At 64.5% G+C, this 12476-nt stretch overlaps 4 protein-coding genes across 4 annotated transcripts in view; 3 read left to right on the top strand and 1 right to left on the bottom strand.

Moving 5' to 3' along the window:
* Window positions 1–1977: 1977 nt before the first annotated feature.
* tjap1 (tight junction associated protein 1 (peripheral)) lies at window positions 1978–6380 on the top strand. Its single transcript, XM_088421944.1, has 9 exons — window positions 1978–2670; window positions 2895–2923; window positions 3127–3288; window positions 3360–3426; window positions 4103–4132; window positions 4223–4330; window positions 4460–4543; window positions 4960–5511; window positions 5591–6380. The coding sequence occupies exons 1-9, from the start codon at window positions 1978–1980 to the stop codon at window positions 5960–5962; spliced, it is 2097 nt and encodes a 698-aa protein (XP_088278070.1). The 3' UTR covers window positions 5963–6380.
* A 2-nt stretch (window positions 6381–6382) lies between these two features.
* dnph1 (2'-deoxynucleoside 5'-phosphate N-hydrolase 1) lies at window positions 6383–8101 on the bottom strand. The gene is made up of 4 exons (XM_088421544.1): window positions 7398–8101; window positions 6934–6996; window positions 6732–6842; window positions 6383–6654 (listed from the first exon to the last, which is right to left on the bottom strand). Exons 1-4 carry the CDS (start codon window positions 7567–7569, stop codon window positions 6536–6538), a joined length of 465 nt encoding a protein of 154 aa, XP_088277670.1. The 5' UTR covers window positions 7570–8101; the 3' UTR covers window positions 6383–6535.
* On the top strand, window positions 7426–10350 carry yipf3 (Yip1 domain family, member 3). The gene is made up of 9 exons (XM_088421539.1): window positions 7426–7846; window positions 7946–8176; window positions 8240–8346; window positions 8420–8465; window positions 8541–8633; window positions 8709–8840; window positions 9129–9242; window positions 9304–9427; window positions 9959–10350. The coding sequence occupies exons 1-9, from the start codon at window positions 7781–7783 to the stop codon at window positions 10078–10080; spliced, it is 1035 nt and encodes a 344-aa protein (XP_088277665.1). The 5' UTR covers window positions 7426–7780; the 3' UTR covers window positions 10081–10350.
* A 384-nt stretch (window positions 10351–10734) lies between these two features.
* Window positions 10735–12476, top strand: part of ncoa4 (nuclear receptor coactivator 4) — a 6018-nt gene continuing 4276 nt past the window's right edge. The window contains exons 1-2 of the mRNA XM_088421531.1: window positions 10735–10903; window positions 11553–11667. Of these exons, the coding sequence (XP_088277657.1) occupies window positions 11554–11667 (114 nt within the window). The 5' untranslated portion in view covers window positions 10735–10903; window position 11553. The remainder of the gene's footprint in view (window positions 10904–11552; window positions 11668–12476) is intronic.

The raw sequence follows: 12476 nt of genomic DNA, 5'->3' as shown, positions 1-12476 counted from the left end.
AGAGAAGGAATAGACGCGGAGGGCGCTGGCCTTAACTTGCTTTCAAAAGCAAACGACGACCTTTGAGCACGTTTTCGTCGCGTCGTCGACTCGATTCGTGCGAAAAGGTTGTTGTTGGCGTGACGTCACGGCGCAGGCGGGACAGGCCGGAAAAAGGGAGGGGCGCGGGATCCCGGGCAGGATTACCCGTCATGCCCCGCGGGCCAAGATGGCGACAGCTCCGGCCGAGAGCTCGCCGTCAACTTTCTCGTAGCGATCTTCGACGCTCGCCCCGAGGCTCCCGGGCGGCCGTCGAGCGGCCGTCCGTCCTCCCGGCCCCGCTTGGCTCCGTCCGGCTCGGCGACCGCCTCCAAGGACGAGCTTGGACGCTCGCTCCCGGCCTGCCGGGACCTCGCGCCGGACGGCGAGCGCGGCTGCGGCTAAACTTTGCGCTCCGCCGGCCTGACGCGGAGGTGAGTGGGACGTTCCGTCGTGTGTGTGTGTGTGTGTGAGGGGGGGGTTGTGGCCGGTGCCGCCGCTAGCCCGCGCTCGTCCGCGCTCGCCCCACCGCTTCGGAGCTCACCGCGCGCTTCGGTTAGGCCGCGTCGGACTTTGGCGGCCCGGCCTGCTTACGGGGCTGACGCCGGCGCTCGTACTTTCGAGAGCGACCCCCCCCCCCCCCCAACCCCCCCCCCCCCCCCCCCCCCAATCCCGAGCGCCGAGTTGTTGCACCGCCTTATTCTCGATCGGAGCTCGCAGGTAATCAGACGCTTCAATTTGGGCCAAAGTAGCACAGGCGCTCAACCGAAAGGCGTCGGACGACGGCCGGCGTCTGTGTCATGACGTCATGACTTGGTGCCGAACCCCATGTTCGGTGACGGCGGAGGCTGACGTTTTTCATGACAACACCTCGGTGAGCGCTCGCCAAGGTCCGCCTCACGGTTCAGGGACCCGAGTTGGATTCCAACTGGCTCCGGCCTTCCTGCGCTCAGTTTACATGTTCTCCCCGAGCCCGCGCGGGCTACCTCCCGCATTCCGGGTGTGTTTGGCAGCGGTTGGCCGCGCGAATGTTTGTGCGTCGCTCGCGTGCCCCGCGACCGGTCCAGGCTGTCCGGAGTCAGCCGGGATAGGCACCAGCAAGCCTGCGACCCGCGTGAGGAGGGGCGCCGGAAAACGGACGGATGTAATCGCGCGGGAATACGAAATAGCGTCGGGGCAAGGCCGCCACGTAGCCCCGTCCCGCAAACGCATCTCGGCTTAACTTGCGGCTTTTTGCCGTGTCGGGTGATGAGCGGATGTCTGCGTCGCGGGTACCCGCCCCGCCGTGCGCGCGCACGGTAGTCGCCCGTGTCTGGCGCTCGTCCTGTGCGAGTTGTTTTTCCTTGTACGTACGACTGTTGAGAAAGAAAGAAAAAAATTCACGCTTGGAAAGGCGCTGCCGGAAGCGCTCGGCTGACCTGCGGCCTGAGGACGTTTCCCACCATTCTTTGCTGCGACGCGTACGGCCCACTTTTTGGCGCCAATCTTTGCGATTGATACTGCAGAGGCGGCACATGTAACGGGCACGGTCGCGCTCCACTGCTAGTTTGGGGTTGCGGATAGTCCTTCGGGATTGAGGACAAAAAAAAAAAAAGCCTGCCGCGCGATCAATAGAGCACACGAGTAGGAAAAACGGATGGAAAAATGCTCCAAGGGCTTTTGCGCCAATCAAACGGGCCACAAAGCCGACGGGATTGGCGCGCCACCTCACGGCAAAGGCTTCAAGTCAACGCTGATGCGGTCGGCCGGCCGACGTTGGCCTCTTTGCGATCGATGCTTCCTGCGGTGGAAACGGGCCGCGATCGATGCGCCGCCGGAGGGGCGGGCGCACGGGACGGCGGGCCGCACGCGCGCCAGCCCGCTCACTTGCGTCTGAGGTCGCCGGCGTTGGCGCTTTGGCGGCCGCTCGCCATCCTCCCTTCTGACCGCTTCTACTCCGGCGCCATTTGCAGGCCCAGGATGACGAGCGCGCCGCCGTCCAGGAAGCCGTACCGCAAAGCTCCGCCTCAGCATCGTGAAGCGCGTCACGCCCTTCCTGCCGCGCCAGCGCCGGCCCCTCAATCGCAAGCGGACGACGGTCAGGTAAAGCCACAAACTTTGCGCACTCCTCCGCATTCCCTTGGGTTGCCCGGCGAGCGGCGGCGGCGGCGACCGGATGCCCGCGACTCGGAATGCGGCGCGGCCGCCGACCGGCTCGCGGAGCGGAGAGCTTGCGCGGAGCGGGCCGGGGCCGGCGTTGCCCCCAGGAGCATATCGAAGAGGGTCGTCTGCACCTCCGGGCCGGCGGAGATGTCACGCGGCGGCGCGGGGCGGGGCGCCCGCTCTCCGGCCGCGCGCTCGTCGGACCGTTCCGGCCACCCGCCGCCCCCCGCGGGGAGCGAGCGGCTTCTGCGGGAGAAGGCCCTCTTCTCCGACTTTTTGGACGAAATCACCTGCCGTGTCATAAGCCCCGCCCGCCTCGCGCTGCTGGGCCGGGAGGCGGCCGATTACAGGAGCCCCGCCCCTCGTCGCCCGGTGAAGAGGACGGGGGGCGAGTCCGCCGAGCGCAGGCGCCGCCGCTGGGACGGCTGGGCGGCGGCGCTGCGCCGCTCCCGGCCGCCGGGCCGAGAAGAGGCGGCCGAGGGGGCGGGGCGTGTAGAAGAAGCCTCGAAGGTAAATGAAGAAGAGACAAAGGCGGACTTCCTCTTACGTCGTGTCCCACATCGAGGCGGCTCCGACTCCAGGAGAGCTCAAACGTGCTCGGGTCGGGGTTAGGGCGGCTCGGGGTTAGGGCGGCTCGGGGTTAGGGCGGCTCGGGTCGGGTTAGAAGGGAAAAGGACAAACGTCTTGCCCGCAGCCTACTTTGTGACGCGTCCTTTGTCTGTGTCCTCTTTCAGGAGGCTTTGGCGGACTCGGAGCGTATCAGGTGAGACCGTCGTCCGCCCGGGGTGTATCGCGCGGCCGGCCCCTTCCGCCGACGGTGCGGCCAAAAGAAGCGCTCGCGGTCGAAACGAGTCGCTCGCCTCTTCCCCGTGGCGCCGCGGCCGCGCCCTGGCTTTTACCCAGCCCTCCCGGACCACGCCCCCCCCCCCATACCTAAATCAGAAACGAACGTTTGTGGATCCCCAGAATCCTCGGGCAGCAGAATGAGGATCTGCGCCGGCGGCTGTCGCTCTCCACCCACAAGATGGAGGCCATGGAGGCGGAGTTTGACGGCGGCCGTCATTATATGGAGGCGGAGCTGAGTCGCACCAGAGACGACCTCGACAAGATGAGGGACAAGTTTCGCCGGTAAGGCGCGTCGACGGCCCGTCGTCACCGCGACGCCGACACCGACGGGGAGGCGGCCTTTCCCTCCGCAGGCTCCAGAACAGCTACACTGCGTCTCAGAGGGCCAATCAGGACCTGGAGGAGAAGCTTCACGCTCTGGTAAGCCGGGGCGGGGCTGGGCTTCGGTCACCTCGCCTTTTTTCCTCCTCCCCGCCGTGTTCTTAGTTCAAGCCTTTTCCACAGAGTCGGCTTGTTGTGTCAACTCTGCAAGCGCGGGTGATATCGCATCAGCCGACTCGGCCGCGCTTTCACTGGGAGGGAAACTAAATTCCTCTAAAATGAGGACGATGCGGATTTTCGGAATGACGTTTGTTGGACTGGCACGAGAATAAATGTGGTTTTGATTCAAAACTTACCTTGCCTCTGGAAGTTTCGGGAGCCGTCTCGTAAGAGGACGCGCCGAGCGTCCTAACTCGACTTGCGCCTTTCGTCCGGCGGTCTCGCAAAAGCGGGCGACATCAAAATTCGGCGTGTTCAGCGTCACGTCCTCCCGTGTGTTACTCAGGTCCGAAAGACCGCCCCCTAATTCGCGCCGAGATCGGTTGGAAACGGCAACCAAAAAAAACATTTAGCGTTGACCCCGTCACGGTTTTGCCGCACTTCGGCGTTTCTGCGGAAGCTGACTTTGGCCGGCCCGCGACTCCGGCCTGTCCTCGAGCGAGGGAACGAGCCGGCGGGCCGTTTGTCACCCGTAGTTTTGCTTCAGCGCTTTTTGTCGTCTTCTTTCACGCTGCTCTGCGCTGGAACGGCCGGCCGTCACCTTCGTCGTCATCAGGCCGCCGTCAGTCAGACCTGGGTCCATGCAGTTGGGTTGATCTCCATCTCCCTCCATCCCCCTTTTAACCCCCCCCCGCCGCCCCCTCGGAACGCCTAACGTCGCCGTTCGCTTCCGCAGCTGCGCACGGTGGAGCGAGACAAGAAGACGATGGACGGGGAGATGGTGGAGCTGGCCAACAAGCTGCTGGAGGCCAAGAACACCATCGACCGCCTGGAGGAGCTGAACGTGAGCCTTGGCGCCGCCCCAAACAAAGGCCTAACGCCGGAGAGGAGACGGCCTCTTTCTCCGGGACGGCGTATCGCCGGGCCGACGTCGCCGGCCTCGGGCGCGTGACGGTTTGCTTGTGTGCGTCAGGAACGCTACCGGCGGGACTGCAACCTGGCCGTGCAGCTGCTCAAGTGCAACAAGTCGCACTTCCGGAACCACAAATTCGCTGACGTAAGTACGCCGCCGCCGCGCCCTCGCCGTACCTTGACTCGGGAGCGCCGGCGGGCCCGCCGAGCCCCCCCCCCCTTCCACCCATCCGGGAGAGACGAGCTCGGAAAGGCCGGCGCTCAGGCCCCGACTCTTCTGGCGGCGGCGCGCCCGCCCGAGAACCGCGCAGGCGGCAAACGGGAAGGGCCGCCTTCGGCCTCTTCCCCCCACTCGGGCGCGCTCGAATCAAAAGTCCGAGCCGGGCCGGGGCGCTCCCGAGAAAGCGCCGGCGACACCCGACTTAAACTGCCGGGCGGGCAAACGGCAGCGAGCGGATTTGCGCTGGGAGCGCGGCCGGTCGGGGCGCTCCTAAGTCAAGGCGCGAGTACGCCCGCGCGATTGGGCACGCGGGTCCTGACGGCGCGCGCCGGGCGGCGCAGCTGCCGTGCGAACTTCAGGACATGTTGAAGAAACACATGAAGAGCAGCAGCCTGCCGGAGCCCAGCCCCGCCCCCTGCAGCCAGGACCCGGACACGCTGAGCCTGACGCCGTCCGACGTGGTCCCCACCTCGGTGATCGCCCGCGTCCTGGAGAAGCCCGAACCGCTGCTCCTCAACTCGGCGCAGTCCAGCAGCCGCGGCTGGCCCGCGGCCGAGGACGTCTTCGTGCACGTGGACATGACGGCGGAAGGGCGGGGCGGCGGCGAGGACGCGGCGCCGCCCCCGGACGGCGAGGAGGCGGGGGCCTCTTTCGACAAGCTCCACCCTTACCCTCCGCCGCCGCCGCCCAACCCGCTGTGCCCCGGGCGAAAGGTCATCGAGTTCTCCTCGGACGACAAAGTCAAGATCCCCAAGAACGGTCCGCTTCCCAACTGCACGTACGCCACGCGGCAGGCCATCTCGCTGGGCCTGCACGGCGAGCGGCCGCCCGGAATCGCCGGCGGCGCCGACACGCCCTCCAGCCAGTCCAGCCCCTTCAGCAGCCCGCCGCAGGTCAGTGCGCGCCGACGGGTCCTCGCTCAAACGGGTCCTGGCTCCGACGCGCCCCGTCCTAACTCCCGCCCCCGACTAGGCGCCCAGCGCGGGGGCCAGTTCCGCCAGCTCCTCCGAGGACCTCCTGGCCAACTGGCAGCGCGTGTTTGTGGACAAGATGGGGGCGGGCGGCGCCCCGTCCCGGGCGGCGTACTCGGACGGGGAGGAGGGCTCCACCGCGAGCCACGCCTCCAGCCTCGACACGGACACGGACGCCGGGGAGCCCCGTCCCTACGCCGGGGAGCCGCTGCCCGCGGACGGCCGCGCCGAGCCCCGGGGCGACGAGGGCGCGGGCCGGGACCTTCCTCGCCTCTTCGACTTTGACCCCGGCTTCGCCGCCGCCGCGCTTCCGCGACCTCACAGGAGCCCCAAAAGGATGGGGGTGCACCACCTGCACAGGCACCAGCCATAGCGCGCGAGATCCCGTCCAAGGCTGTCCTCCGGCTCTCCCGGCGTTTTCGGCTTTGGGAAGAAGGGCTGCGTTGAGCGTGTTAATTTTGGGGGGGGGGGGCTACTTGCTCACTTCTTTCAAAGGGCTGCTTGTCCCACTTTTTTCCCCCCCGCCTAGTTCCCAGGCTGCGCCGGACCCCTTCCAATACGTCGAGCCTTTCTCCTTTTCAAAGCGGAACTTTGACGCCTCGTAGCAAAGGCGGCTTTCCATGGCGCGCCGTGACGAGCGCCCGCGACGTCGACTCGCCGACGGTCGCTGCCTCGGTCCGACCTTTGGCGCTGTACGGTATTTTCCAGGTTCCGGGAGCTTTTCGATTGAGAGGGGGTCGATTTGTAAAGTGGTGTAAAATTTCAAATGAAGTAAAAAGGAAAAAACAGAACGCCGGGTTTTTTTTTTTTTTTTTGCTTTTAAATGGGCCGAGCCAGGAGTCAAAGCGGAAAGCGGCCACGAGCGTGCCGTTTTTTGTGAAGGCGCTTGCGCAAAGTTGCCGATTGGCCCTGCGGGCGCTTTTGATGGGAGAGCGGGAAACCACGCTCAGCGAGGCTCCGTGCGGAAGAAGCGCTCCAGAACGGCGTCCGCCTCGTCCTCGCCGGCGTAGTCCGTCACCCACCAACGGCGGCCGTCCGCCGCGCCCCGGATCATGGCCGACAGCTCTGCGACAAGAAACGGTTGCCTCTTTAACGGTGGCCGAAGCTCGCAAAGCCGCGACGGGAAGAAGCGGCGCGCTCACTGCGTCCCGACGACGGGCGAAAGAGGCACAGGGTCTTCTTGCTCATGGCGTAGGCGCGGCCCAGCTCGTAGCCCACGCCCAGCGACGGCTGCGTCACCTCGGCGACCACCGCTGCGGCCACAGGCCTCGGACGTCAGCCGGGGCGGCGAGGACGGCGGCCCGGCGAGGACGGCGGCCCGGCGAAGACGGCGGCCCTTCTCACCGTCTGCTCGTCGGAGCCGCTCCAGGTCCCGACGGTGGATGGCTTCGTCGTCCGCCTCCTCTCCTGAAAAGACACGGCGGCGCGCGGAATAGGGTTAGGGCAGGTTGGGGCTAGCGGAATCCTTCCAAAGGGCAACTTTGTCGCCGTCGGCGAAAGCTCGTCATCGTTGCCTGGGTCGAGCCGAAATGTTTGCAAACGTCTGCTTTCGCGTTGGAACGCTTGCGGACGTCGGACGTGCTGTGCCCGTAACCCCCCCCCCCCACACACACACACACACACACACGTGATTTCTGCCCTCGCCCCTGGCCGAGCTCACGAAGCAAGCCAAAAGAGGAATCGTTTCGTTCGCCGTCGCTCGATCTCAAGGGAAGCGTAGCAAGTTTGGCTCAGTCGAGTCTTTTCGGCACCCAAGATGGCAGCCACTCCGACCCGCCAATATTTCCGACGGAGACGCGACCTCTGACCTGTGTGGCCGAGCTGGCCGTCGCCCACGTGCTCCGTCAGGACCTCCCCGAACTTCGCGAGCGTCTTGACGATATGCTCGTACAGCGGCGCGTCATCTCTGCCGCCGCGGATACTTCCGCAGAAATAAATCTTCATCTTTTCCGCTCCGGAGGAGGCGCTCGTCTCCCCCATCGCGAGTCGGGTCGAGCGGAGCCGAGCCGAGCCGAGCGAGCGAGCGAGCGAGAGAGAGAGTTTCGGGCCGTGACGTGTGGCTCGCTGACGCCTGCGCGTGGGCGGAGTCGGCCGATCGTTTGTTCGGCGAAGCCCTCGCCAAAGCCGAGCTCGAGCGGAGGAGCTTTTCGTCCGGAGCCGAGGAGCTTTTCGTCGGAAGGACGCGATCGCGATGTCCGCGGGCCCGGGGCGCACAGGCGCGGAGCCGTGGGGGACCTTTGACGACCGCTTCGTCCGGGTGAGCTAACGCGCTAGCAAGCAGCCCGGCCTCGGAGCGGCCGGCTCGGCCTTCTCCCGCTTGAAAGCAGTGACACGTAGGCCGCGCGGCGACACGCAGGGCGGCGGCGGCGGCGGCGGCGGCGTTGGCTCGGCGGTCATCGACATGGAAAACATGGACGACACGTCGGGCTCCAGCTTCGAGGACATGGGAGAGATGCATCAGCGTATGAAGGAGGAAGAGGAGGAGCAGGAGGAGGAGGAGGCGGCGGCCGACGACGACGACCCCGAGGGAGACTTCCTGGGCATGAAGGGCTTCAAGGGCCAGCTGGGCAGGCAGGTGGCGGACGAGGTGAGCCCCTTCCGGCGCCTCTGACGCCTCAGCCGCGGCAAGCTGTGCCCCTGCGGCCTTCAGGTGTGGCAGGCGGGGAAGCGCCAGGCGTCTCGGGCCTTCAACCTCTACGCCAACATCGACATCCTGAGGCCCTACTTTGACGTGGAGCCCGCCCAGGTGCGCGGCAGGTAGGGGCCGCCGTCGCCGCCCGCCCGGAGCCCGCTTTGACCGCCGCCGTCTTTGACGGCCGGCGTCTTTAAGGCTGATGGAGTCCCTGATCCCCGGGCGCACCATCCACTTCCCCCAGGTAGGGCCGCCGCCCCTCACCCCGGCGCCGCCGCCCTCTCTCACGCCCTTGTCGTGCGCGCGCGCGCGCGCGCAGAAGATAGCGGGCGAGCTGTACGGGCCGCTCATGCTGGTCTTCACGCTGGTCGCCATCCTGCTGCACGGCATGAAGACGTCGGGCACCGTCATTGTGAGTTTGCGGGCGCGCCCGCCGTTCCCGAGCGGCGGCGCGATGACCTCCCGCTCCTGCCCGCGTGCGTTCCAGAGGGAGGGCACGCTGATGGGAACGGCCATCGGGACGTGCTTCGGCTACTGGCTGGGAGTGTCGTCCTTGATCTACTTCCTGGCCTATCTGCTCAACGCTCAGATCACCATGCTGCAAAGCCTCTCGCTGCTGGTGAGGCCCCCCTATTCTTTGGGAACAATGGGCGGAAGCGCCCGTCGGCCCGACCTTGGGCTGGCCTCCTCCTCCTTGGGCTGGCCTCCTCCTCCTTGGGCTGGCCTCCTCTTTGGCGGCGGGCGCCTTTCCCGCAACGTCCCGATTTTGGGCTTGGGATCGCGCCCGACCGCCTTTCCGAGAAACGTTGCCAAAGAAACGCGCACCGCTTTGACGCCTGCGAATGCCGACGTCGGCCGATGGTTGGGAGCGCGGGGCCCGACTCATCGGTGACTGCGGCGCGCGCAGGGCTACGGCTTGTTCAGTCACTGCGTGGTTCTGTTGGTGAGCTACAACGTGCACCTGCACCTGCTCTTCTACGCGCTGTGGCTGCTGCTGGGAGGATTGTCCACGCTGCGCATGGTGAGGCCCCGCCCCGCCCCGGCCCGGCCCGACCGGCGCCTGAGCGCCCTTTGTCTTTCAGGTGTCGGCTCTGCTGTCCCGCACGGTGGGTCCCACCCCTCGCCTGCTGCTGTGCGCCACGGTGGCGCTGCTGCACATGCTCTTCCTGCTCTACCTTCACTTCGCCTACCACAAGATGGTGGAAGGTAGGTTGTTTTTTTTTTTTTGCAAAGGCGCTTGACCTGGCTTCCTTCCACGACCCCAGCGATAGCCTTTGCGTCAGCAAAGCCGGAATATCTTTGCTGGACGAGCATGCGCACCTTTTGATTTGTCTTCGCCGCACGTGGTACAGAGGACGCTTTGGAAAGGCGCGAGGGACTGGGCAGGCGTTTGGCAGGTGTTTGGGTGCGGAGCCGGTAGCAACGGCGCCGCTCCGGGAGAAAGGCGCGTTTCCGTGCGTCCGGGCGCGTTTCCGTGCGTCCGGACGCGTTAGGAGCCTTGGGTGCGCCGGGTCCAGCGGAACACCACGCCGCACCCCAAAAACTCCGGGCGAGTTCCGAGTGTTGCAAATTGAAGCGGGTAGCCAAAACGGCTTCAGAGCCCGGCGTAGGCGACGTCGAAACGCGTTCTGATTTGACAGGCTGCGACAGACAGGTTTCTTTGAGGAAGCCGCGAGTGACGCCGGCCCGCGAGGGCGCTTGGCTGCCTTCACCGCTATGCCATCTTGGCGCTTTCAGGTCTTCTGGACTCCCTGGAAGGATCCAACCTGGCCGCCATGCAGCGCGTGGCCAGAGATGTGGAGCGAGTGAGGCTCAACGCTACGGCTGCTGCCGCCGCCGCCGCCGCCTTGGCCCTGTGAGCCCCGCCGCGCGCCTTGGGGACGTCGGTCCAATAGGCTGACCGCGAAGCAGAAGGAGCGCCGCCTGTGGGCAGCCTACTTCTTTGGGGCTGCCCGCTGGATGATGAATCTACTTTCTGAAACCCAAATGTTGTCAGTATGCATCAAAAAATTGAATGGACCTTGTCCCGGTGGTTTGGCAGGGGCCTCCTTTTTTTTTTTCGATTGCTTTTTGGCTGGAATTTGTTGATTGCTGTGTGTCTTTTGAAATAAATTGGACCCACCCCCTAACCCTCCCCAGCAATTTGTCTGTGCGGTCCGCTTGGCCTAGTCGGGCAGAGATACAAACCGACTTTGTGGTTTCATTCCAGGCAATGTCTCGTTTCAAGAGGATATAAGCCGCCGGCCCGGTTTCGCCACAATCGCGAGGGAACAACTAAAGATTTTGAGCACAGAAAAATACGCCGAGGGAGCAAGGCCAGATTTTGAGCGCAAAGAAATATCATGAGCGAGCAAGGAACGATTTTGAGCACAAATATATAGATATGTATATTTTGCGCACAGGAAAAAATGTCGGGCGAGCAGCAACGCGGATTTCGTGGCGCAAAAGCGTGTGACCGACACGCGCGCCAAAACGGCAGAGGGCGCCGGCGCGCCGTCAACGCTCTCGAAGAAGCGTAGCGACTGTAAGAGGCCCCGCCCCCTCGCCCTTCCGGGACCCAAGCTCTCGGGTGACGCAGACAAGAGTCGAGAGCGAAGGCGACAAGTCGGGAGACCCGGCCGACGGCAACTCGTCCCGGAAAAAAAAAGTCGTCAGAAGAAGCGTCCGCCACCGGAACGTCGGGTGAGTGGGACTTTGTCGACGACGTGGGCTGTGGCCGTTCTTTCCGAATTGGTTCCGCCGCCGACGTCCTCCCGTCTTGGCGGAACTCCCCCGCCCCCGCCTCGGCCTCGGCCTCGGCCTCGGCCTCCGCCGGGACCGAGCGAGCCCTTCCATATGCTCGGCCGGGACTCGGTACTCTGTCGTTTGTCGGCACCGGGACTCGGGCGGGCGAGTGACGTCACGACCAGGCCTTGTGGACGTGCGGGCCCGCACGCGCTCATGGCGGCCGATCGATGCCGCTGCTGTTCGGGCGCCTCCTCCGTTCGACGCCTATCGACTGAAGGCTCGCGAAAGCCACCGGTGACAAAGGTTATTCGTGTCGAGAGAACAACAACGCCGTCATGAAGGCCGAAGCCCAAGCGTCGTGTTTGTCAACACGGGGGGTGGGGAGGGGGGGCTCCTTATCAGCTGCGTGCTCCCGGCTGATAAGCAACGCCCTGCGCCCTCACGCTACCGTCGCCCTTTGCCTCGGCCCGAAGCGCGCATGTGCGAACAGTCACTTTTACGTCGCCCGGGGGGGGGGGGGGGGGGGGGGTCTGTTCCGATCCGGATCCCTTCACCGCTCGGGTCAGCTCCTCGAAGCGAGCTAAGGCGTTGTGGTGCGGTGCAGGATGCCCGCGGCAGGAAGCAAGCTGAAGCAGTGCCGGCTGGCCCAGGATCAGGTGGAGAAGGCCATGGACGGCGTGCTCAAGACCCAACAGCAGCTGAGGGACAACGCCAGAGAGGTCAGAGGTCACCCTTCCCAGGACCCACCGACGCGGGCCGTCCCGTCCCACTATTTTGATTTCAAAATAGTATAGAAAGTGCTATGTATATATAATATATGAAATCAGAAAACAAAAAATGTCGAAAGGGTTTGTTGAGCGGCGCTTGTTATGCCCATATTCCCCAGTAAGGGTAGCGTACTTCGTATTTCTTGATTGTCTTCAGCTTCGTTTCCATAGAAATCGCCTTCTTACTTCTTTAACGTCGCTAGCAATCACGGGTCCCTCGGCTAACCCGTCGGAGTTTCCGTTAAGCGGTAAAATGCTCAATAAATGCCGTTTTGTAACCACTGATGACGGAACGAAGTTTGACCGTTCCGCCATTTTGAAAGGAGTGAGGCCGACCAATAGCAGACCGGCATCTCCGCGGGGGTACGCGGACCGGCGTTGTAGTCGCGCGGAAGCAGTTTAACGGCAATAGTAAAAAAGTGCGATGACACGTTAACGCCGGCAGACGGAGGCCAAACGACACAAATCCAGCCAACCCCCCGAGGGTCACGACAGTTGTCTTTGTCGCAGGGATACCGTCAAGAGGGGACGAAAAAACTCCACGTGAACAAACGCGGGGTCCACCGCATTCAAGTTTGAGTCGTCGTTCAGTTAAGCCATTTCCAGGCCCGCGCAATCAAGGGTTATCCGAGCAAACGGAGCTCGGGTCGTTTCCGGAAGTTTAGAAACGTTTTGATTTTTTTCCCCTCGACGGCCCGAGTCAACGATCCTCGCGCATGCGCAGTTCGACGTCTCGAGGAACGCGCCGCGGCGCTCGGCAC

Source organism: Hippichthys cyanospilos, chromosome 8, assembly GCF_059441005.1.
Source record: "Hippichthys cyanospilos isolate Australia breed blue-spotted pipefish chromosome 8, RoL_Hcya_1.0, whole genome shotgun sequence".
Taxonomy (NCBI): domain Eukaryota; kingdom Metazoa; phylum Chordata; class Actinopteri; order Syngnathiformes; family Syngnathidae; genus Hippichthys; species Hippichthys cyanospilos.
Note: the sequence above shows the minus strand (reverse complement) of the source record. Positions and strands in the feature narration are given on the sequence as shown.